General features: G+C 48.3%; 3 protein-coding genes across 3 annotated transcripts in view; all 3 read right to left on the bottom strand.

Annotated features, from left to right (window-relative positions):
- The window catches only part of LOC310753213 (uncharacterized protein), a gene marked incomplete at its 5' end in the record, with an annotated part of 277,363 nt that overhangs the window by 134,641 nt on the left and 120,902 nt on the right, over positions 1-21,820 (bottom strand). The window lies entirely within an intron of this gene.
- On the bottom strand, positions 7,991-9,435 carry LOC310753246 (E3 ubiquitin-protein ligase ZNRF4-like). The gene has a single exon (XM_083594305.1). The coding sequence runs from the start codon at positions 9,078-9,080 to the stop codon at positions 8,019-8,021; it is 1,062 nt and encodes a 353-aa protein (XP_083450431.1). The 5' UTR covers positions 9,081-9,435; the 3' UTR covers positions 7,991-8,018.
- On the bottom strand, positions 17,875-19,250 carry LOC310753240 (E3 ubiquitin-protein ligase RNF167-like). Its single transcript, XM_083594299.1, has one exon. The coding sequence runs from the start codon at positions 18,894-18,896 to the stop codon at positions 17,979-17,981; it is 918 nt and encodes a 305-aa protein (XP_083450425.1). The 5' UTR covers positions 18,897-19,250; the 3' UTR covers positions 17,875-17,978.

The following is a 21,820-nucleotide window of genomic DNA, read 5'->3' on the forward strand; positions in this document are numbered from 1 at the left end:
TCTCCATGGTTTTAAGTTTGGTAATGAGTTGCAATTCAGCAGCTTCTCTTTCCAGTCTATTTCTGAAATTCCTTTGTAGTAATACAGCTACTTTGAGATCTTGTATAGAATGTCCTGGGAGATTGAAGTGTTCTCCTACTGGTTTCTCTGTCTTGTGATTCTTGATGTCCGATTTATGTCCGTTTATTTTTTGCTCTATAAGATGCATTTTCCCCTCCTAAAAAGCAAGGGGAAATGTGTGTGCGTCTTATGGAGCAAATGCAGGCTGCTGCAAGGCTAAGCCAGAAGCCAGAACAGCGAGAGGGAGTGCTGCGCAGCGCTCCGTGTAGCTGTTCTAGCTTCTGCGTTAGCGGCACGAAGCCTCTGCAGGGCAGCGGGGAGCATTCATCCTGCTGCCCTGTGGAGGCTTCGCGCAGCTATCCCTGGCTTTTGCGGGAGGTGGGGGAAGGGACAGAGCGCACCTCCCAGAAAAGCCCCCAAGAGCCGCGCTCCCTTTAAAGAGCGTGCGGCTCATGCGGGAGGTGGGGGGAAAGGCAGGAGGCTTGCTTTCGCTGAAGCCAGGAGGGCAAGAGGGATTGATGCGCACTGATCCCGCTTGCTCTCCTGGCTTCAGGGATAGCCCCACAAAGCCTCCTGAGCGACGAGGGAGGAGCGCTTTAGTGCTTTGGCTTCCTAGCGAAAACCCAATTGTGGATGGAGCTCTAGAAAGGCTGGAAAAGCTTTGCATTATGTGTGTTTGTGAATATGGGGAGGGGAGAGAATATCCACTCCAGCCACTGTCCCCACCGCTGAGATAACTAGGGACGCCACGAAACAAACTGCTTTTAATTAGAGCAGGTGCGCATTGCCAAAGACACCCAAGAGAAACAGCAGCCGCTTTCATCCAGGGAGGCCTTCGGAACGAGGAAACAATCTATCGGGCTGTTGTGGTGGTTTGCTAGGGATGGATTTTATTTTGTTTCCATTCTAACGAGAGACCGCCTAACTTGCACCAAATATGCATGCTATCCTTCGGTGTAGGGATGATTGCGGAGTGGGGAGCGGGGTCCGGAGGGAGCACACTCCTCACCCGCAGGCAGCCGTAACCTTGGGGTGCGGAGCACCACACCCCGTCTGAACAACGTTCCCTCTGTCTAACCTTTTGTGGTCTCAGTAGTCTGCGGTGTCCTGTCTGTAACCTTTGTCTCTGAGACCCTTGTCTCCTTCGTCATACACTGTGCAAGGGGAAAATGATGCGGTGGAAACAGGTGCCGAAATAACTTTGTACCACCCCACGATCTCAGGACTGGAAGATGTGTAAAGGTCACAGCCCAAAATGTATCTGCCTGGTTTGCATATTTGTCTCAATAAAAGAAGCCTCCACAGAGCTGGCCGGCAACTTGCATGCAGCTCACCTGTGCACAGTTCACCTGCTTTATCAGCTCCTGCCTCATGTCCATCACTTCACTTCGGAATCTGCACTTTCCTGGATTTTGTGATGCCAAGTAATATAAACAGAAATGCACAGGCGTGGGGGTGGGGTGGGATTGCTTGCACAAATCTGCATGTTAGTCAAAGACATGCAAAATGTATCTTTGCACAGATATGGTGATGAACTACCATGAGGATATGGGTTTTAAAGGAAAGGTGCAGAATTGTGGGAAATTGAATAACAGAGTCATTGAGTTGGAAGGAGGGGGGGTCCAGCCCCCTGAAAACAGGAACCGCAGATTCAAAATCCCTGACAGCTGGACCCACAAACCTCTGTTTAAAAACCTCCAAGGAAGGAGAGTTCGCCACCTTCCAAGGAGTCCTTTCCACTGCCAAATTCTTGCTGATGTTTTGTTGGAATCGCCTATCTTGCAACTTGAATCCATAGGTTTGGGTCCTCGCCTCTGGAGCAGCGGGGGGAAAAACAGCTTTCTCCATGAAAGTGCCCTTGGAAGATAATAATAATAATAATAATAATAATAATAATAATAATTATTATTATTATTATTATTATTATTATTTATACCCAGTCCATCTGGCTCGGTTTCCCCAGCCACTCTGGGTGGCTTCCAACAGAATATTAAAATACAATAACCTATTAAACATTAAAAGCTTCCCTAAACAGGGCTGCCTTCCGATGTCTTCTAAAAGTCTGGTAGTTGTTTTTCTCTTTGACATCTGGTGGGAGGGCGTTCCACAGGGCGGGCGCCACTACCGAGAAGGCCCTCTGCCTGGTTCCCTGTAATTTGGCTTCTTGCAGCGAGGGAACTGCCAGAAGGCCCTCGGAGCTAGACCTCAGTGTCCGGGCGAACGATGGGGTGGAGACGCTCCTTCAGGTATACTGAACCGAGGTCATTTAGGGCTTTAAATGTCAGCACCAACACTTGGAATTGTGCTTGGAAATGTACTGAGAGCCAGTGTAGGTCTTTCAAGACCGGTGTTATGTGGTCTCGGCGGCCGCTCCCAGTCACCAGTCTAGCTGCCGCATTCTGGATTAGTTGTAGTTTCCGGGTCACCTTCAAAGGTAGCCCCACGTACAGCACATTGCAGTAGTCCAAGTGAGAGATAACTAGAGCATGTGCCACTCTGGCGAGACAGGTAGGGTCTCATCCTGCATACCAGATGGAGCTGATAATCAGCAGTGGCTCTCTGGCCCATTGGGGCAAAGAAAAGAAAAAAGATTGCCACCCCTGCTTTAAAAAAAGAGTCAAACCTTTTACATTTTCTGCTAGAATCGGATGCCAATTGCTCTCAGGGTCGCCCCTTCCTGGTGGGGTAAAGCCTGTCAAATTTCAGGAAGAGAGGTGATTCCAGGGGGATGCTTTTGGCAGCATCATTTGCAAGTGAAACCGATCTGAATCTTGCTGCCCCTTCCCCTTCCTCCGGCTTCCGTAACGGATGTGGGAGACTGAATTAATATTCCTTTCTCTTTCCTACTTCCATCTCCTCCTTTGACTCCTCGCAAGTCAAAGCTGCCAGCTAATTAAGGTCTGCTTTTGTGCATCTCCTTCTCCTTCTTAAAAGTCATTCCAAGAAAATTGCAGTACATCTGATAGCTAAGTAGGAAAGGATGGGGGAACCTGATTGGACGGCCCTTCCCTGGGAGAGGCTGAAGAGGGATCTGTCTTGTATTCTGAGTGGCCCTCGATGAAGAATTATAATCTAGCTTCAAGTGTTCCCATCAGGAAGTCAGCCTGGAAAGCGTAGTACCCCTGGCTTCTGCCTTCATCAAGTTGGTCAACTGCTAACCTTTGTAAATGAGTTCATGAAGATACCAACATAAGGTACCGTATTTTTCACTCTATAAGACGCACCAGACCACAAGACGCACCTAGTTTTTGGAGGAGGAAAACAAGAAAAAAAATATTCTGAATCTCAGAAGCCAGAACAGCAAGAGGGATCGCTGCACAGTGAAAGCAGAGATCCCTCTTGCTGTTCTGGCTTCTGGGATAGCTGCGCAGCCTGCATTCGCTCCATAAGATGCACACACATTTCCCCTTACTTTTTAGGAGGGAAAAAGTGAGTCTTATAGAGCAAAAAATATTGTAAGTTCAGTGTTGTTCACAATACCAAGAGATGCTAGTGAAGTTGTAGATGGATGTGAATGAAGTTGTGGACAGGGTGCTGGCGTTTTGCACCTGTTTCGCCCTGGCAGTCCAAATAATCAAGAGACCGCTGTTTGTCCCCGATGGGGCCTTTCTATGGGGCTTGCAAATAGCACACTTCCAAGGTAGTTTTCCGGGCTTTTTCAGTGGTCCAATCTCAAAGCCTTGATACGTATATTGATATTCACTAATAATAATTCAAACCAAATCTTATTAGAAATAACTTAATGCACTTCTAAATATTCAATTAAAGGGACACAGGTGGCGCTGTGGGTTAAACCACAGAGCCTAGAACTTGCCGATCAGAAGGTCGGAGGTTCGAATCCCCATGACGGGGTGAGCTCCCGTTGCTCAGTCCCTGCTCCTGCCAACCTAGCAGTTCGAAAGCATGTCAAAGTGCAAGTAGATAAATAGGTACCACTCCAGCAGGAAGGTAAACAGTGTATCCGTGCGCTGCTCTGGTTTGCCAGAAGCGGCTTAGTTATGCTGGCCACATGACCTGGAAGCTGTACGCCGGCTCCCTCAGCCAATAAAGCGAGATGAGCGCCACAACCCCAGAGTCGGTCACGACTGGACCTAATGGGCAGGGGTCCCTTTACCTTTACCTAAATATTCAATCTTGAGAGTCGCATGGACCACAAGAAGATAAAACACATCCATTCTTAAGGAAATCAGCCCTGGGTGCTCACTGGAAGGACAGATCGTGAAGCTGAGGCTCCAGTACTTTGGCCACCTCATGAGAAGAGAAGACTCCCTGGAAAAGACCCTGATGTTGGGAAAGATGGAGGGCACAAGGAGAAGGGGACGACAGAGGACAAGATGGTGGGACAGTGTTCTCGAAGCTACCAGCATGAGTTTGACCAAACTGCGGGAGGCAGTGGAAGACAGGAGTCCCTGGCGTGCTCTGGTCCAGGGGGTCACGAAGAGTCAGACACGACTAAACGACTAAACAACAACAAAATATTCAATTAAATCAAAAATACACATCCATTATACGTGAAATCAGACTTACTAGAAAAATTTATACAAATATACTTACATTTCATAGAGAATACTATTTCTTGGCTTAAGCTTAAGAGACTGATTTGCTTAGCAAGGTTACCCTGTTTGGATCTGGATATAAACACACTCTTTCATTACTAATTTTTTTAATGCTTGACTCAGTCTTTCAAAAATCCATTGAAATCAGACATTATAAGTTCATCTTAGGTTGGGTAGTTCGCAAGTCTCTGTGGCTTTGCGTACAGTTTTGTATTTTTCTCAGGAGATTGATAAAGAATGCATAATTATTTTGGTGATTATTGTGTGTATATTAGCCGCCAACGTGTTGCATGAGTCGCACTACTTCTATCTGTAGCACAGCTTGTATTTTTTTAACCTTTGTAAATGAAGCACACTGCAAAACCCAGCTTCTGGGTGCATTTTGATGAACGACCTCCCATTTAGACTGCATCCCAGAATTGTAGAGTTGGAAGGGACCCCAAGGGGCCATCTAGACCAACCCGCTGAAAGGCAGGAATCTCAACTCAAGCATCCCTGACAGGCGGCCATCCAAGCTCCAATGAAGGGAAGCCCACTGTTATGTACTGAAGTTCTCACCCTGGGCCAGCAGGGGGATACTGTAGATAGTTATGCGAATGAAGGATCGAAAGTGACGTTCAGTGATTGGATAGTTTTAGCAAGTTGCTACAGTAACATTGTACTGGAGCTCTATATAAGCAGGCTGACTGAACCCTTCAGTTCAGTTCTGTCCTGGCCTCTGAATAAACAAGAGCTGTTTGGAGAATCGCTGTGTCGTCTGATATGTTCACCCACAACTTAACACCCACCATCACCCAAGGCCATTCATTTCACTGTTGAACAGCTCTACCCACCAGGACGTCCTTCCTAATGTTGAATCAGAATCTCCTTTCTTGCCATTTGAGTCCATTCGTTTGGGTCCTGCCCTCTCGACCGTCTCTTCTCCTGGCTAAACATAACCAAGTCCCTCAATTGCTCCTCATAAAGGCATTGTTTATTCCGGCTGCGTCAAAGTCTCTTCCCACACCGGTTTGTGAAATTTGGCTTTCATGATGCATTTTGTTGCCCTTATGTTTTCTACATTCTCTGCTCTCCACTTGGAAAAATACCGTATTTTTTGCTCTATAAGACTCACTTTTTCCCTCCTAAAAAGTAAGGGGAAATGTGTGTGCGTCTTATGGAGCGAATGCAGGCTGCGCAGCTATCCCAGAAGCCAGAACAGCAAGAGGGATTGCTGCTTTCACTGCACAGCGATCCCTCTTGCTGTTCTGGCTTCTGAGATTCAGAATATATTTTTTTCTTGTTTTCCTCCTCCAAAAACTAGGTGCGTCTTGTGGTCTGGTGCATTATAGAGCGAAAAATATGGTACATCCTCTGTACTTCTCCCTTTGATCAGGCATCCCCAAACTTGGCTTTCCAGCTGTTTCGGACTACAACTCCCATCATCCCTAGCTAACAGGACCAGTGGTCAGGGATGATGGGAATTGCAGTCCCAAAACAGCTGGAGGGCCAAGTTTGTGGATGTCTGCCTTTGATTCATAACTTTGATTACATTTTCTCTGTTGTTTTTTTGGCATTTTTACATTGATAATAATAATAAAAAAACTTCTGAGAAAGAAAAAAACACAGAGAGGGGGGAGGGTAAAAAGCTTGGACCACTGTCAGGGTTGATGGGAGTCGAGAAACCAGCAATATAGAATCATAGGCTTGCAAAGTGGGACACCTAAGGTTCATCTACTCCAACCCTCTGCAATGCAGGAGTTGCAGCAAAAGAATCACCTTCTGGTCAAGAGACTTTGGGCACAACATACAGCTTACAGCTTGGGAGAAGTTATGGAATTGTGATTTAAAGTTCACTGCATGTTATACGCTGCAAGAAAATATATATCCGCTGCATATGAAAAGGATGTACCAATGGTATTTAACTCCTAGTAAATTGGCAAAAGGGACGCGGGTGGTGCTGTGGGTTAAACCACAGAGCCTAGGACTTGCTGATCAGAAGGTCGGCGGTTCGATTCCCCATGATGGGGTGAGCTCCCGTTGCTCGGTCCCTGCTCCTGCCAACCTAGCAGTTCGAAAGCATGTCAACGTGCAAGTAGATAAATAGGTACCACTCCAGTGGGAAGGTACACGGCATTTCCGTGCACTGCTCTGGTTCGCCAGAAGTGGCTTAGTCATGCTGGCCACATGACCTGGAAGCTGTATGCCGGCTCCCTCGGCCATTAAAGCGAGATGAGCACTGCAACCCCAGAGTCGGCCACGACTGGACCTAATGGTCAGGGGTCCCTTTACCTTTACCTTAAATTAGCAATAATGTACTGTATAAAACATGCTCAAATGTACGCTGGAATTGTAAGGAAAAAGAAGGCACCTTTGACCATATGTGGTGGAATTATAAGGCAGTAAAAGGATTTTGGGAAATGATATATAAAAAAGCCTGAAGCCTTCCTTTTAGGAATTCTAGGTGCCAAAATCCCAAGTGAGCAGAAAAGACTATTTATGTATGCAACCATGGCTGTGCGGATGTTATTGGCCCAGAGATGGAAAGAAGAGAAAGTCCCTACCAGAGAAGAATGGTAGGTGAAGTTGATGGACTATGCTGAAATGGCTAAAATGGCCAGAAGTTTCAGAAAGACCAAAATGTTAATGAAGAATAGGGAAAATTTATAACTTACCTTCAAGACCATTATAAACAGTTAAAATTGTTAGTAGGATTGGAATAGCCCTTGTCGTTTAAGGTTGAATTCTGGACATAATGGAAGAGGGTAAAGGGTTTGGATGATCATAAAAGATGTGGGAGGAATGGACTAAGAATAGGACCCACAAAGGGGAGGATGGAAGTTCAGGAGATTCTTTGGAATCTTGTTTTTATGATTTATGTTGGATATATCTCTTTAAAATTTTAATTTGAAAAACCAACCAACCAACCAAATCAATCAATCAATCAATCAATCAATCAATCAATCAAATAATCACCTTCCAGCTGCCGTGTTTTGGCCAGGTGGCAAATAAATACTCTCTGTATTTTCTGATCCTCATCAGAAAGACCCCCCTTTTTGCCACTAACATTGCGGAGCAGAATAAATTGCAGCAATCTCCTGCACTGTCATTATATCCTATCCATTCTCTCTCCCACCCCTCCTTCCCCATGGGTCAGTTGTTTGCCTTCCTTTCTGGTTGCCAAGAAGCTCTGAGCAGAACTCCTGTTTCGGCCAAACTTTTGGGGTTTATCACCGTAACAGAGAAACCGGTCATTCTCTCTCCCTCCCCTCCCCATATTCCACATCCTCCTCCACATATTCCACATGCTCCTCTACATATTCCACATCCTCCTCCAGCCCTCCATGGCTGTTTATTGCCCCTTCCTTGGTCACTGCAACAGGAGGGACCAGCCCTTCCTCATTCTTGGTTTTATTATATTTTTCAGAACCGGGAAGGGAGTTGCTGGGGGAGCAAGAGGCAGGCTCGTTGGTCCACGGCGGTTCTGGCTTTGCTGGGCCACGGGGTCCGGCGGCTGTCCCTCGCGGCCCCCTCTTTCCACAGCCTCACCGCTTGCAAACGGGTGACCACCATGACCCTCTGCATGCAGAGAGGGCAGGTCTTGCTCCTGGCTTGGGTGATGTGCCAGAGGTCGATGCACTTGCTATGAAATGCATGCGAGCAGGAAAGGACCTTCAGGCTGTCCCTCTCAACGTACTTCTCCAAGCAGATGGCGCATTCCTGGTACCTGGAGCTGGGGAAGGAGAAGGTGAGCAGCTCCCCCCTGTTTCCTTGCAGGCGGAAGCTTCTCTCCACCTTCCACCTGTGGCACCTCAACAGGTATTTCTCAATGAGCAATGCGGCTATCAAGGCAGACACCGGGATGCAGAAGAACCAGAAAGTGTGGAGAAGTGAAAGCTGAGAGCAGGGCCCGGGCAGCTGGATGTGACACCTGCAGGGGTGTGAGGAGGAAATTCGGGTGGTCCCAGAAGCCACCTTCCAGGTGAAGTGGAAGTATTCGGGCATCAGGACCACCGAGTTCAGCTTCCCGGCGCCATGGAGCCGCTTCAGGATCCTGGAGGCCACATCTGTCGTGAACACAGCAGGGATACGGATGTGATGCATGGTGTCTGGCTCTCTCACCATGCTCACGAGCGTCTGGGAGTTGACGTTGTAGATGATGGCAGCATGGAAGCCAGCTTGCTGGGCGTGGAGGACCTTGGTGGTAAAGGAACAGTTGTACCGGCGGATGAGCACTATGAAGGCCGAGGAGGCGTTGGGCGGACCTTTGATGGGGTGGCAGGCGTTTGCGGGGCTCGCTTCGACCAGGGACCCCGTGAGCCCTTCCGTGGGGAGCAGGGGCCCAAAGAGAGCGGGCAGGGCCCTGAAATCGAGGCTGGGGGAGTCGTGGCTGTGGACGGCGCGAATGAAGGCTCTCCCCGCTTGGACTTGGAGGACCAGGAACATGGCAAGCACGCGGGAAGGTGGCGGAAAGAGAAGTCGCATAGCTGGTGGTGCTTTCAGAGATCTTAGGGCTGTGCTGAATCCTACCACGAAGGTCAACGCAACTGGGGCTGGCTTGAAGGGGAGCTTTGCAAGTCTCTAGAAGAGGAGCTGTTTCCTCAAGATGTTGACCTGCGTTTCCATGAGACTGAAGCGTTGCGGCAGAGGTGAGAGGTAGATCTGACCAGGTGCTTTGCCCTTTCCCTCTGCCCTCTCAACAGGCTGGGCCTGCTGGCTTCTCCTAAATGATCCCAGCCACTTCCTCCAGGTGGCCTCCTAGAACTTTCTCCCTGGCCCTTTGTGACCTCACCGTCTTGCCTTTCTCGACCACCACACCTGTCTCTATCCCCTCCCCATGGCTTCTAGGAGTTAGTTCACTAAGCCTTTTCTTCTTGCAGAGCTGCAGATTGACTCATCCAGCCATCCCATAACTCTGCCCGGATTCCCCCTTGGACTGGCATAGGACCCCCTTTCAGCCTAATAATCTACCATTCTACCCTGCCCATCTGGCTGGGCCTCCCCAGCACTCTGGATGGCTCCCAACAGAACACCAAAAACACAAGAAAACATCAAACATTAAAAACTTCCCTAAACAGGGCTGCCTTCAGGTGTCTTCTAAAAGTCAGGTAGTTGTTTATTTCCTTGACATCTGATGGGAGGGCGCCGCTACTGAGAAGGCCCTCTGCCTGATTCCCTGTTACTTCGCTTCTCGCAGGGAGGGAACCGCCAGAAGGCCCTTGGAGCTGGACCTCAGTGTCCAGGCAGAACGATGGGGGGTGGAGATGATCCTTCAGGTATCCTGGGCCAAGGCGGTTTAGAGCTGGCATCCCCAAAAGCAGCTGTTTTGTGAGTACAACTCCCATCATCCCTAGCTACCAGGACAGGTCAGGGATGATGGGAATTGTTAGTCCCCAAATAGCTGGAGGGCTGAGTTTGGGGATGCCTGGTTGAGGGCTTTAAAGGTCAGCACCAACACTTTGAATTGTGCTCAGAAGGGTACTGGGAGCCAATGTAGGTCTTTCAGGATCGGTGTTATATGGTCTTGGCAGCCACTCCCAGTCACCAGTCTAGCTGCCGCATTCTGGATTAGCTGTACATTTCATACCCTCCAACATCCCTCAGATGGAAACGGGCATTTCTCACTCACCCCCCCCAGTGACCCTTCTACCCCCCCCCCTTTGTCACATCCCATTTCCTAACAGTAGAAGGGCAAGTGGCACAGCCATTACCCTACCAGGACACAGGACAGTCGACCTCCAACTCCATTCTTTGGAAGATTTACAAAAAGGGAAAAAACACACCAAGAAATAAATCTTAGAAACGGGCTAGATTAGACGCAGATGCACAAAGCGTTTCCCAAAATTATGGACAGGCAAACTAAGGCCCGTGGGCCCAATTGCCTTCTCAATCCGGCCCGCGGATGGTCCGGGAATCAGCATGTTTTTACCTGAGTAGAATGTGTGCTTTTATTTAAAACGCATCTCTGGGTTATTTGTGGGGCCTGCCTGGTGTTTTTACAGGAGTAGAATGTGTGTGTTTACAGTCACACCTCGGGTTACAGATGCTTTGGGTTGTGTGATTTCGGGTTGCGCACTGCGCCGAACCCGGAAGTACCAGAACGGGTTACTTCTGGGTTTTGGCACTTGCGCATGTGCTGAAGGACTAAATCGCGCTTTGCACATGCACAGAAGTGCCGAATTGCAACCCGCACGTGCGCAGATGCAGCACTGCGGGTTGCGAACGTGCCTCCCGCACGGATCATGTTTGCAACCTGAGCGTCCACTGTATTTAAAATGCATCTCTGGGTTATTTGTGGGGCATAGGAATTTGTTCATATTTATTTTTTCCCAAAATATAGTCTGGCCCCCCCACAAGGTCTGAGGGATGGTGGATGCTGAAAAAGTTTGCTGACCCCTTCCCTAAATAATCAAAACTCCTTCTGCTCCACTCTGCTCCCCCTTTCTTCCCTCCCAGGGCAGCCCTGCCCTCTGCCTGCCCCTCAGGGCTGGCATGTCATGCAGGGCTGGGCATCAGCGGCCACAGCCTCTCTTCCTCCTTCTTGCCCTCTCTCCAGCAGCTGCTACGAGCTGCCCAAGGGAGGATGCTGGCAGCAGCGGCCATGGAGAGGCAACAGAATGCTACCTCGCAATTGCTGCAGTCGCTGTCGCTCAGGACAAGGGCTGCTCATTCTCTTCCCCGGCAGTGGCGTAGCGTGGGTTGTCAGCACCCAGGGCAAGGCAAGTAATTTGCGCCCCCTACCCCGTGGATTTTAGCACTCGAGTGTCTTCCACTAGATTAGTTAAAGAAACCCTTACCCCCTAAGCACATGTATTGTTTGCAGTGAGAGAGAGAGAGTGAGCCAGGTAGGGGCAGAGAGCTGCGAATGCGAGCGCACACCCCCCCCCCCCGATGTTGCGCCCGGTGCGGCCGGCCCCCCCTGCACCCCCCCACGCTACGCCACTGCTCCCCGAAGCTTGGTGGTGGCAGCGCTGGCGGGGGGGGGGAAACAGGGACATTCGTGATCAAATCGGAAGCAGGGACAGCTTTTGTTAAGTTGTGGGTGAACATATCAGATGGCACAGCAATTCTTCAAACAGCTCTTGTTTACTCACGGGCCAGAACAGAACTGAGCTGAAGGGTTCAGCCAACCTGCTTATATAGAGCTCAACTACAAAGCAACAGTAACCACTTTCTGTAACTACCCAATCACTGAACGTCACTTTCATTTCCTTATTTGCATATGTGGACCTGAGTGAAAACTATCTACAGTATCCCCCTGCTGGCCCAGGGTGAGAACTCCAGTACATAACACCTTTCATAATTCCGGGACTGTCCCGGGGGAAATTGGGACACGGGGAAGGTTTGCTAACTCTTCTGGAAAAGTCAGAAATTCTGTGGCATAAACAACTTAGAATCACAGAAACAAGGTGGGGTGTCTCAAGGAATTCCAATACCTCTTGGAGAGGAACAAACTATCTATTTCAGTCCCTCTCCATTTCTCGTTTTTCCAGTCTTATAACCAGTTCTCCAGCAATTTCTGCAGCAATCTGCGGATTTGCCTTTTTAAAAATCTCTGTGTCAGAATATAGCAACTATGGAGAAAATCGCACGTGGTTTGAAATTTAGACAAGTGCTAGGACCTCCAGACTCTTTTCATGTGGCTTGGCACTCTTTAATTTCACATACAGTGAATGTTATTTTCCCCAGATCACTGTAACCATCAGCTTGGCATATCTGGCGATTGTCTTGGCTTTAAAAATTATTTATCCATTTAAAAATCCTCTCCAAATAAGCACTTTTCCATATGTAGTTTTGACTAACACAGACAATTCTTGCGAGCAATGTCTGCTAATGCATTTTTGTATGTTATTTTCACCAGAATATGTATTTTTATGCATGCTTTTCCCTGTTGCTGTCGCTACGTTTAGCTACTATCCCAGCTCTTCCCCAGACTCAGGGAACCCAAGAAAGCCTTTAAAAATTAAAACATGGATAAAATCCAGAAAGCTAAAAAACATACAAAAGATAATAGCTAAATATCAATTACCGTGGCAGAAACAAAGCAATACAAAAGCAAATCTGTTAGAACGCAGATAGCAAAGACAGCTCAATACTATTTGAAAGCCCTTTCCTTAAAAAAACAGCCAGTTGCCAAAAGCCTGTCGGAATAAAGCAGTCTTCACTTGCTGGCAGGAGGAGAACAAAGAGGGAGACAGTCTAGTTTCTCCAGGCAGGGAGTTCCAAAGTTGCCTTGGAGCCAAAGAGAGAATTTTTGTAAACACTGTGTTATGCACTAAGCTTGAATCCTAGAATGATAGACAAGTAGGATCCTAGAATGCAACAACTGATTGGTCTGCAGGAAAAGCCCAATCAGGCTCCAGGAGGGAAGCAGAATCAGCCAATCAGATGGGACTCATTGTGTAAATAATGTATATAAAAGCCTGAGGTTTGGGGGGGAACTCAACCACTGTTTTACAAGCTGCAATAAAGAGCATGAAATCACGACAGGACTCCGCATATATTTCACACTGGTTGGTTGGAGAACTGGATCACAAAATTCGGAGAAGTGGTGTGTTTCAGTTCTCATACTTGCAAGAAAGTTCATGTTGGATGGATTCAGCTTTTATTTTATATATATATAGTATTCTTGCTGCTGTTACTGCATATAGAAAAAGCTTACATTCTTTTCTATTTATATCGTTTCCAACAATACCCAAGAGAAATGCTTCTGGTTTCTTTATAAATGTATATTTCAACATTTTTTCGAACTCGTTATATATCATCTCCCAGAAGCATTTCATCTTTTTACATTCCCACCACATGTGATAAAATGTTCCCTCTTTTTCCTTACATTTCCAACATTTATTACTAACTTTATACATTTTTGCTAACTTCACTGGTGTAATATACCATCTATACATCATTTTCATCACATTTTCTTTTAGTGCATTACATGCAGTAAATTTTAAGCCTTCCTTCCATAGTTTTATTTTTTTTATTTTTCCCCCTTTTTTCATAATAATATTTATTAAAGTTTCAAAAAGTTACAAAAGTAAGAAAAAATAATAATAAGACAAAAGAAATACAAAATACAGAAAAATAAAAACAATTAAAAAACAGATCAATGCTCCCTTTACTTATCTTTCATTAGCCTTGTTTCCTCGACTTTTTCACACCTCCCTTTTTGTATCCCACTTCTAATATTTGTTTCAGCAAATCCTTTCCCTCTTTCTCTATTTTCTGTCATCTTATCAATAACATAATCTTTAACCTTATTTCCCCTTACGGGTAAATTACCTATATGTACTTAACTCCTTATATCATTTCTGCTAAATCCATAATGTGTCATTCCATCATTTTTCTAACAGTCACTACTTTAACAATATTTCTAAATAAACATTCCATAGTTTTATCCAATCACTCAACTGTATGTTATACCCAAAATCTTTGGCCCAATGAATCATAACCGGGATGGATTAAGCTTTTAAATGTGAACTGAGTCGAATTTCTCTGCCCTATGGAGATGATCTATGGGGTGAAAGCAGGAGTTTGCGAGGCAGAGGTGGTTTGCTTTTAAAGCTTCTTCCTAAACGTGCTCCACCACGTCCCCAATCCGTTCCCATCCATCTCATCGCATTACGGAGAAGGTGTTTGATTTCTTCAGCTGTCAGGAGCAAAACTCTGAACTTTTGTCAGATTACCCCAGAGAGCCCTGTTTGCAGCTTAGCTGTTTGGTCTCTCTTTACAAAAGTGCAAAAACACCTGAGGGGGGAGGAGAGGAGACATAACGGGATGGAGAAACACACTGTGCCGAAACAAAAGATGTTTATGCGGAGGGAAGGCAGGGGAGGGAACAGTCTAGGCCGGGACTGCAGGGAAGGAACAAAAGGCTGGAAGCAAAATAGGACAATGGAAGGATGCAGAAAATGATTTGCTCGAAAGAAGAGGTCCTCCAGGCAATAAGAAGGGCCTGGCTGCTGGACCCACATCTAGACCCACATCCTTTCCTCAAAGTGGCCAACCAGATGACCCAAAGGATCTTGGAGGGGGTTGGACTACATGACCCTCAGGGTCCCTAATAATAATAATAATAATAATAATAATAATAATAATAATAAAATTTATTATTTATACCCCGCCCATTTGGCTGGGCTTCCAACAAAACACTAAAATACAATAACCTATTAAACATTAAAAGCTTCCCTAAACAGGGCTGCCTTTAGATTAGTTCGAAAGCACGTCAAAGTGCAAGTAGATAAATAGGTACCGCTCTGGCGGGAAGGTAAATGGCATTTCCGTACGCTGCTCTGGTTCGCCAGAAGCGGCTTAGTCCTGAGGGCCACATGACGCAGAAGCTGTAGGCCGGCTCCCTCGGCCAACAAAGCGAGATGAGCGCCGCAAGCCCAGAATCGGTCACAACTGGACCTAATGGTCAGGGGTCCCTTTACCTTTAATGCATCAAACATTAAAAGCTTCCCTAAACAGGGCTGCCTTCAAATGTCTTCTAAAAGTTTGGTAGTTAATTTTCTCTTCGACATCTGGTGGGAGGGCGTTCCACAGGGCGGGCGCCACTACCAAGAAGGCCCTCTGCCTGGTTCCCTGTAACTTGGCTTCTCGCAATGAGGGAACTGCCAGAAGGCCCTCGGTGCTGGACCTCAGTGTCTGGGCTGAACGATGGGGTGGAGACACTCCTTCAGGTATACTGGACCGAGGCTTTAAAGGTCAGCACCAACACTTTGAATTGTGCTCGGAAATGTACTGGGAGCCAATGTAGGTCTTTCAAGACTGGTGTTATATGGTCTCGGCGGCCGCTCCCAGTCACCAGTCTAGCTGCTGCATTCTGGATTAGTTGTAGTTTCTGGGTCACCTTCAAAGGTAGCCCTACATAGAGTGCATTGCAGTAGTCCAAGCGAGAGATAACCAGAACATGCACCACTCTGGCGAGACAATCTGCGAGCAGGTAGGGTCTCAGCCTGCGTACCAGATGGAGCTGATAAACAGCTGCTCTGTACACAGAATTGACCTGCGCCTCCATGGACAGCTGTGAGTCCAGAATGACTCCCAGGCTGCACACCTGGTCCTTCAGGGACACAGTGACCCCATTCAGGACCAGGGAGTTCCTCCACACCTGCCCGCCACCTGTCCCTGTAAAACAGTACTCCTTTCTTGTCAGGATTCAACCTCAATCTGTTAACTGCCATCCATCCTCTAACTGCCTCCAGACAGCTCTACAATTGTGTGATTCTGTGATTTGAGGAGCCCCAAAGCAGGACCTGAGCGTGACGCCACACTTCCTAACAGTGGATATCCAAATGTTTACTGCCTCTGGCAGTGGAAGGAACAAGTTGCCACTCTGCTCAGTGATCATGGATAAGTTTATCATCCTCCTTGAGTTTCCCTAATCCTCTTTTAAAGCCACCGCCATTTCCTCATGCAGGAATGAGTTTGACTCTGCACTGCATGAAGAAACGCTTTCTCTTATCTGTCCTGAATCAGCTTCACTCAGTGTCCACCAGTTCTAGAGTTGGGAGAGAGGGTGGAAAACGTTCCTCTATCCACTTCCTCTGTGCACACATTCACCATGCCCCCTCTTAATGGACCCCCCCCCCCGCTAAGCTAAAAAAACCACCCAAACAAGAAACCCCCCCTCCAAAAAAAAGGTAAGGGACGCCTGGGTGGTTGTTGTTGTTGTTTAGTCGTTTAGTCGTGTCCGCCTCTTCGTGACCCCCTGGACCAGAGCATGCCAGGCACTGCTGTCTTCCACTGCCTCCTGCAGTTTGGTCAAACTCATGCTGGTAGCTTCGAGAACACTGTCCCACCATCTCGTCCTCTGTCGTCCCCTTCTCCTTGTGCCCTCCATCTTTCCCAACATCAGGGTCTTTTCCAGGGAGTCTTCTCTTCTCATGAGGTGGCCAAAGTCTTGGAGTCTCAGCTTCAGGATCTGTCCTTCCAGTGAGCACTCAGGGCTGATTTCCTTCAGAATGGAGAGGTTTGATCTTCTTGCAGTCCATGGGACTCTCCAGAGTCTCCTCCAGCATCATAATTCAAAAGCATCAATTCTTTGGCAATCAGCCTTCTTTATGGTCCAGCACTCACTTTCATAAAAGCGACTCTGGGGTTGCGGCGCTCATCTCGCTTTCAGGCCAAGGGAGCCAGTGTTTGTCCACATACAGCTTTCTGGGTCATGTGGCAAGCAGGACTAAACCGCTTCTAGTGCAACGGGACACCGTGATGGAAACCAGAGCGCATGGAAATGCCGTTTACCTTCCTGCCACAGTTGTACCTATTTATCTACTTGTGCTGGTGTGCTTTCGAACTGCTAGGTTGGCAGGAGCTGCGACAGAGCAACTGGAGCTCACCCCGTCGTGGGGATTCGAACCACCGACCTTCCAATCGGCAAGCCCAAGAGGCTCAGGGGTTTAGACCACAGCACCACCCTTCCTCATAGGAGAGTTGCTCCAGCCCCTTGATCATTTCAGTTGCCCTTTTCTGAACCTCTTCCAGGTCTGCGTGAACCACCCACCCACAATTTGCAGGGGATGCTGGATTTGCTTTGCTCCACCCCCAGACAGAGCACAGGGAAGGATGAGTCGGTGCCTCTCAGGTGGGCTATTGGCCAGCGAGGAGGGAGGCTGCAGCAGGCCGGCAGAATTCTTCCCTGGTGCTCACCAACAAGCCAGTCATGTGGGATTAGCCAACCACGGCTTGATTTGGAATTTGGGGCACAAATTCCACAACCGGTACCCAGGACTGTCTGCCAGTGTGGTGTAGTGGTTAAGAGCAGTGGACTCGTAATCTGGTGAACCAGGTTCGCTTCCCCGCTGCTCCACCTGCAGCTGCTGGGTGACCTTGGGCCAGTCACACTTCTCTGAAGTCTCTCAGCCCCACTCACCTCACAGAGTGTTTGTTGTGGGGGAGGAAGGGAAAGGAGAATGTTAGCCGCTTTGAGACTCCTTTGGGTAGTGATAAAGCGGGATATCAAATCCAAACTCTTCCTCACTTCCACCACACTGCAGGAGGATTTCCTGCCCCCAACTTGGAACATAAACAGCCAGGTGCTTTCAGACTGCCCTTACCTCAATGAACTATTTGACATCTCACCTGTTTGCCAAGGTGTCACCCTCCACCTGGGTTCACCTCCTCCAGACCGCCAGAGCTTCCAAGAGACATGCACTTTTATTTATTATTTTTTTGGAAAAGAAGAAGGGGAAAAAACCCACCCAAACCCTGGGCACACATCTGTACCTAATTCTGAAATGTAAACACAGAATCTCAATAAAAGGAAGGGGACAACGGCTGATGTTTGGGAGAATTTTGTTGTTTCTGATATTTCGTGTTGGGCCTCCCTCCTTCCGTCTCCTCCTCCTCTTCCTTCATCCAGCGGTATCCCGCGTGGCGGGCCTAGATCACAACGCCAACTTTCTGCTTGCAAATGGGGCAGGTCTTCCCACTCCTGGGCTGGATGAGGAGCCAGGTGTTGATACAGGTGCTGTGATAGGCATGGGAACATGGCAAGATCTTCAACTTCTCTCCCACCTCGTAATCTGCCATGCAGATCACGCACAGGTCGTAGCTGTCGCCTCTTCTGAAGGTCTTCACCCTGATGCCTTGTCTCCGCCGGTACCACTTCAAGCATCCGGCGAAGACCAGGCCGCTGACTGCCAAGCTAAGAAGGATCACGAAGCCAAACTCTCGGAGGAATTCCACAATCAGTTGTTGGGTGCAGTAGCCCGGCCAGAACTGCAGGTAATGGTGAGCTGGGTCCCAAACGGAGATGTCCATGTCATCATCCCAGCAAGGATTATAATAGCCCTGAGGCACCACTGTCGTGACCTTGGTGCCGTTCCCAGAACGCACCAGCCCCCTCAGCACCTTGGAGGCTGACCCACCAATGAAGAGGGACGGAATCAAGATCTTCTTCTCCTTCGGACCTTCTACCTCAACAGCCATGCTCACAAGCAAATCAGAGTAGAAGTTGTAGATGACTGCCGCCCGGTAGCCAGCTTGCTGGGCGTGGAAGACCTTGAGGCCAAAGGGACATCCATACCGACGGATGAGGGCAATATAGCCCAGCGGAGACGTCTTCGGAACCGGAGGGGCTACTAGGGGTTGGCAGGCATTTGCGGGCACCACCTCGACAAGGTAGCCCGTGAGCCCCAGTTGGGGGAGCGGAGGGCCGAAGCAAGCGGGGACAGCTTTGAAATCGAGGCAGGTGGAGTTCTGGGTGTAGACCAGGTAGACGAACGGCTTGGCCAAGGTGACCTCTAGAACCAGGGAAAAGGCCACCAGCGAAGGAGGAGAGAGAAGCGAGAGCTGCATCTTGGAGGTCACCTTCCGTGGACAAGGATGGTGGGGTGGAGAGCTTGGTGGGAAATCCAGGTCTCACCTGCGCATCTTGGAGAGCTGGGTTGGGACCACGGAGGCAAGGCCAACAGCAAGCTACACGCTTCTCACAGGGACGCTTCCTTCTCCAGGACCAGCTTCCAAAAGAGCTTTTCAATCATAGATGTTGGTCACCTCCCGTCAACACACTTCCCACCACTTGCACCTCCGACCTTCTCAGCAATAGTTGTTTGGAAACTGCCTGGCCCCTTATGACATCACTCACTGACTACATCCCTGGCTGGTGAGCAGAGGAAAGATGGAGTGAGAGCAAACAATGTCACGGGACTCTCACACAAACGTAAGGAGAGCCTGGCTGGGTCAGGCCAATGGTGGCATCCTGCTCAGCATCCTTTTTTCACAGCGACCAACCAGATGTCCCAATGGGGAAGCCTGCCAGCAAGACCCAAGAGCCCTCTCCCTTCCTGTGGTCTCCACCAACTGGTTTTCAGAACTGCCTCCAGATGGAGGCAGAGCATAGCCCTTGTGGCTACCAGCCTTTAGATAGTCATGAGTTTATCTCAGCAACTCCTCCTGGTAGATCTTGCCCCAATAAGGCAGTTGTGAGTATTGTAAGTCTCCTCCTTTCCACAGTTCCTTAAGTCTCCTCCTTTCCCGGGTCCTTCCCAAACAATCTGATACTTCTTCGTCTTGTTCATCTCTGCTCCACACTCTTCATGCCTCTTCTGGTCCTGAGAGACCGGCGGTGGGACTGGTCACAGCAGGAGGGGGAGAAGCCCTGGGTTCTTCAGCCACCTGCCTCATCTCTGCCTCTTGGTCCCCTTCCTTTCCATCTCCATCTTCTGCCCCTGAGTCTGGACTGCTCTCTGCCTCAGCCTCTTCCTTCTCACTAAACCCTGTTGCTTCTTCAGCTTCCAACACCACCTCCTCCCAGGCTTCTCCCTCCCTCTGACCAGGACTCTGTTGTTTTTTCCAAAAAAATTATTTATTTTCCACATTTATCACAAAAAAGACCTAACAAACCACATAACAAAGAAAAACACATTACACACATTACAATAAACTAAACACAGAGGAAATTTGTATCTTTAAATATCTAATTCTCATTACATTGATAACTGACTTCCTGGAACCTCCCCCTATCTGAATTTCATTATATCACCTATATAACAGTTCTCCAACTTCATATTTCTTATAATATTATCTCCTTTCATTAACTAACCTCTTCTCCTTTATTAATATTCTAATCCTTAATATTTACTACGCACATTCTTATTCTACCCCTAAGCCTATTTATTACTTCCAAGAATTTTCTATTTATCTTATATCACAATATTTAGTGAAATATTTTTTAAATTTCTTCCAATCCTCTTGTATCTCCTCTTCTTTCTGGCCGCGGATTCTTCCAGTCGCGTCGGCCATCTCCAAAAAGTCCAACATCTTCGCCTGCCATTCTTCTATTGTTGGTATTTCTTGCGATTTCCAATTTTTGGCTAATAAAAGTCTTGCTGCTGTAGTGGCATACAAAAACAATCTGACATTTTTTGAGGCAATTCCAATCCTAATATTCCAAGTAGAAAGGCTTCTGGTTTCTTAATAAATGTATTTTTCAACATTTTTTTCAACTCATTATAAATCTTTTCCCAGAAGTCTTTCACCTTAGGACACGTCCACCACATATGATAAAAAGTACCTTCTATTTCTTTATATTTCCAACATAGATTATCATTTATATGATAAATCTTTGCTAATTTGACCGGGGTTAAGTACCATCTAGGGACGCAGGTGGCGCTGTGGGTTAAACCACAGAGCCTAGGACTTGCCAATCAGAAGGTCGGCGGTTCGAATCCCCGCGACAGGGTGAGCTCCCTTTGCTCAGTCCCTGCTCCTGCCAACCTAGCAGTGCGAAAGCACGTCAAAGTGCAAGCAGATAAATAGGTACCGCTCCGGTGGGACGGTAAACGGCATTTCCGTGCGCTGCTCTGATTCGCCAGAAGCGGCTTAGTCCTGCTGGCCACATGACCCGGAAGCTGTACGCCGGCTCCCTCGGCCAATAAAGATGAGCTCTCACCCCAGAGTCGTCCACGACTGGACCTAATGGTCAGGGGTCCCTTTCCCTTAAGTACCATCTATACATCATTTTCATAATATTTTCTTTTAATAGTGTACGTGCAGTAAACTTAACCCCTTTCTTCCATAGCCTTTCCCAGTCTTCCAACATCTGACCAGGACTCTGAGCCTTCTTCCCTTGGGGCCTCCCCAGCTGGTGTGTCGTCGTCCCCCCCCCCCCCCCCGCTTCTCGGCATCCAGCCAATCCATGACACCACCCCAGCTAACAGGGTAAACCCTAGGGTGCTCCCAAGGGAGATTACACCATGTCTTCTGCATTCTGTGCTCCAGCCGCTGCCTCTGTTTCGTGCCTGCCTGTCTAGAAGCTGGAAGTGCTGTTTCTTTGCCCGGTAGCTGGGCCTGTGACGGCTGCTCCGGCTGCTTGAGGATTCTCTCCCCTCTTCTCCCGGGCCCTGCGTGTGTTAACGTTACTGAATATTTTTGACGATGCCAAAGCAGATTGTGCTGGTCCCGGGGTGGTTACTGTGTGGCGTGGTCTGAGTCCTGGGTCGAGGGTCTGGAGGCTGTCCGTCAAGGGCGGAGGGGGGTCCAGGGCAAGGAGCCGGGCATGGTCAGGAACTCCAGAAGAGCAGGTCAGGGTGCCGGCAGGAACAGGTTTCCAACGATGTTGCTCCCGCAACCTGGGACTGGGCTGGCTGGCTTTTATCTGCCCCGAGGCATAGGGCGGTCCCAGCCCACAGGTGACTTGCCTCCCCTGGCCTTAAGGCGAGCCCTCCTCCTGAGAGAACTTAGTTCCCTCCGCCTCTCTGCCCTGAGCCTCTGCAGCTCAG

This window comes from Podarcis filfolensis, assembly GCF_964270895.1.
Source record: "Podarcis filfolensis genome assembly, chromosome: 18".
Taxonomy (NCBI): Eukaryota; Metazoa; Chordata; class Lepidosauria; order Squamata; family Lacertidae; genus Podarcis; species Podarcis filfolensis.

Coding starts and splice junctions, on each gene's coding strand:
- LOC310753246 (XM_083594305.1), bottom strand. CDS start 9,080: ATGCGACTTCTCTTTCCGCCACCTTCCCGCGTGCTTGCCATGTTCCTG.
- LOC310753240 (XM_083594299.1), bottom strand. CDS start 18,896: ATGCAGCTCTCGCTTCTCTCTCCTCCTTCGCTGGTGGCCTTTTCCCTG.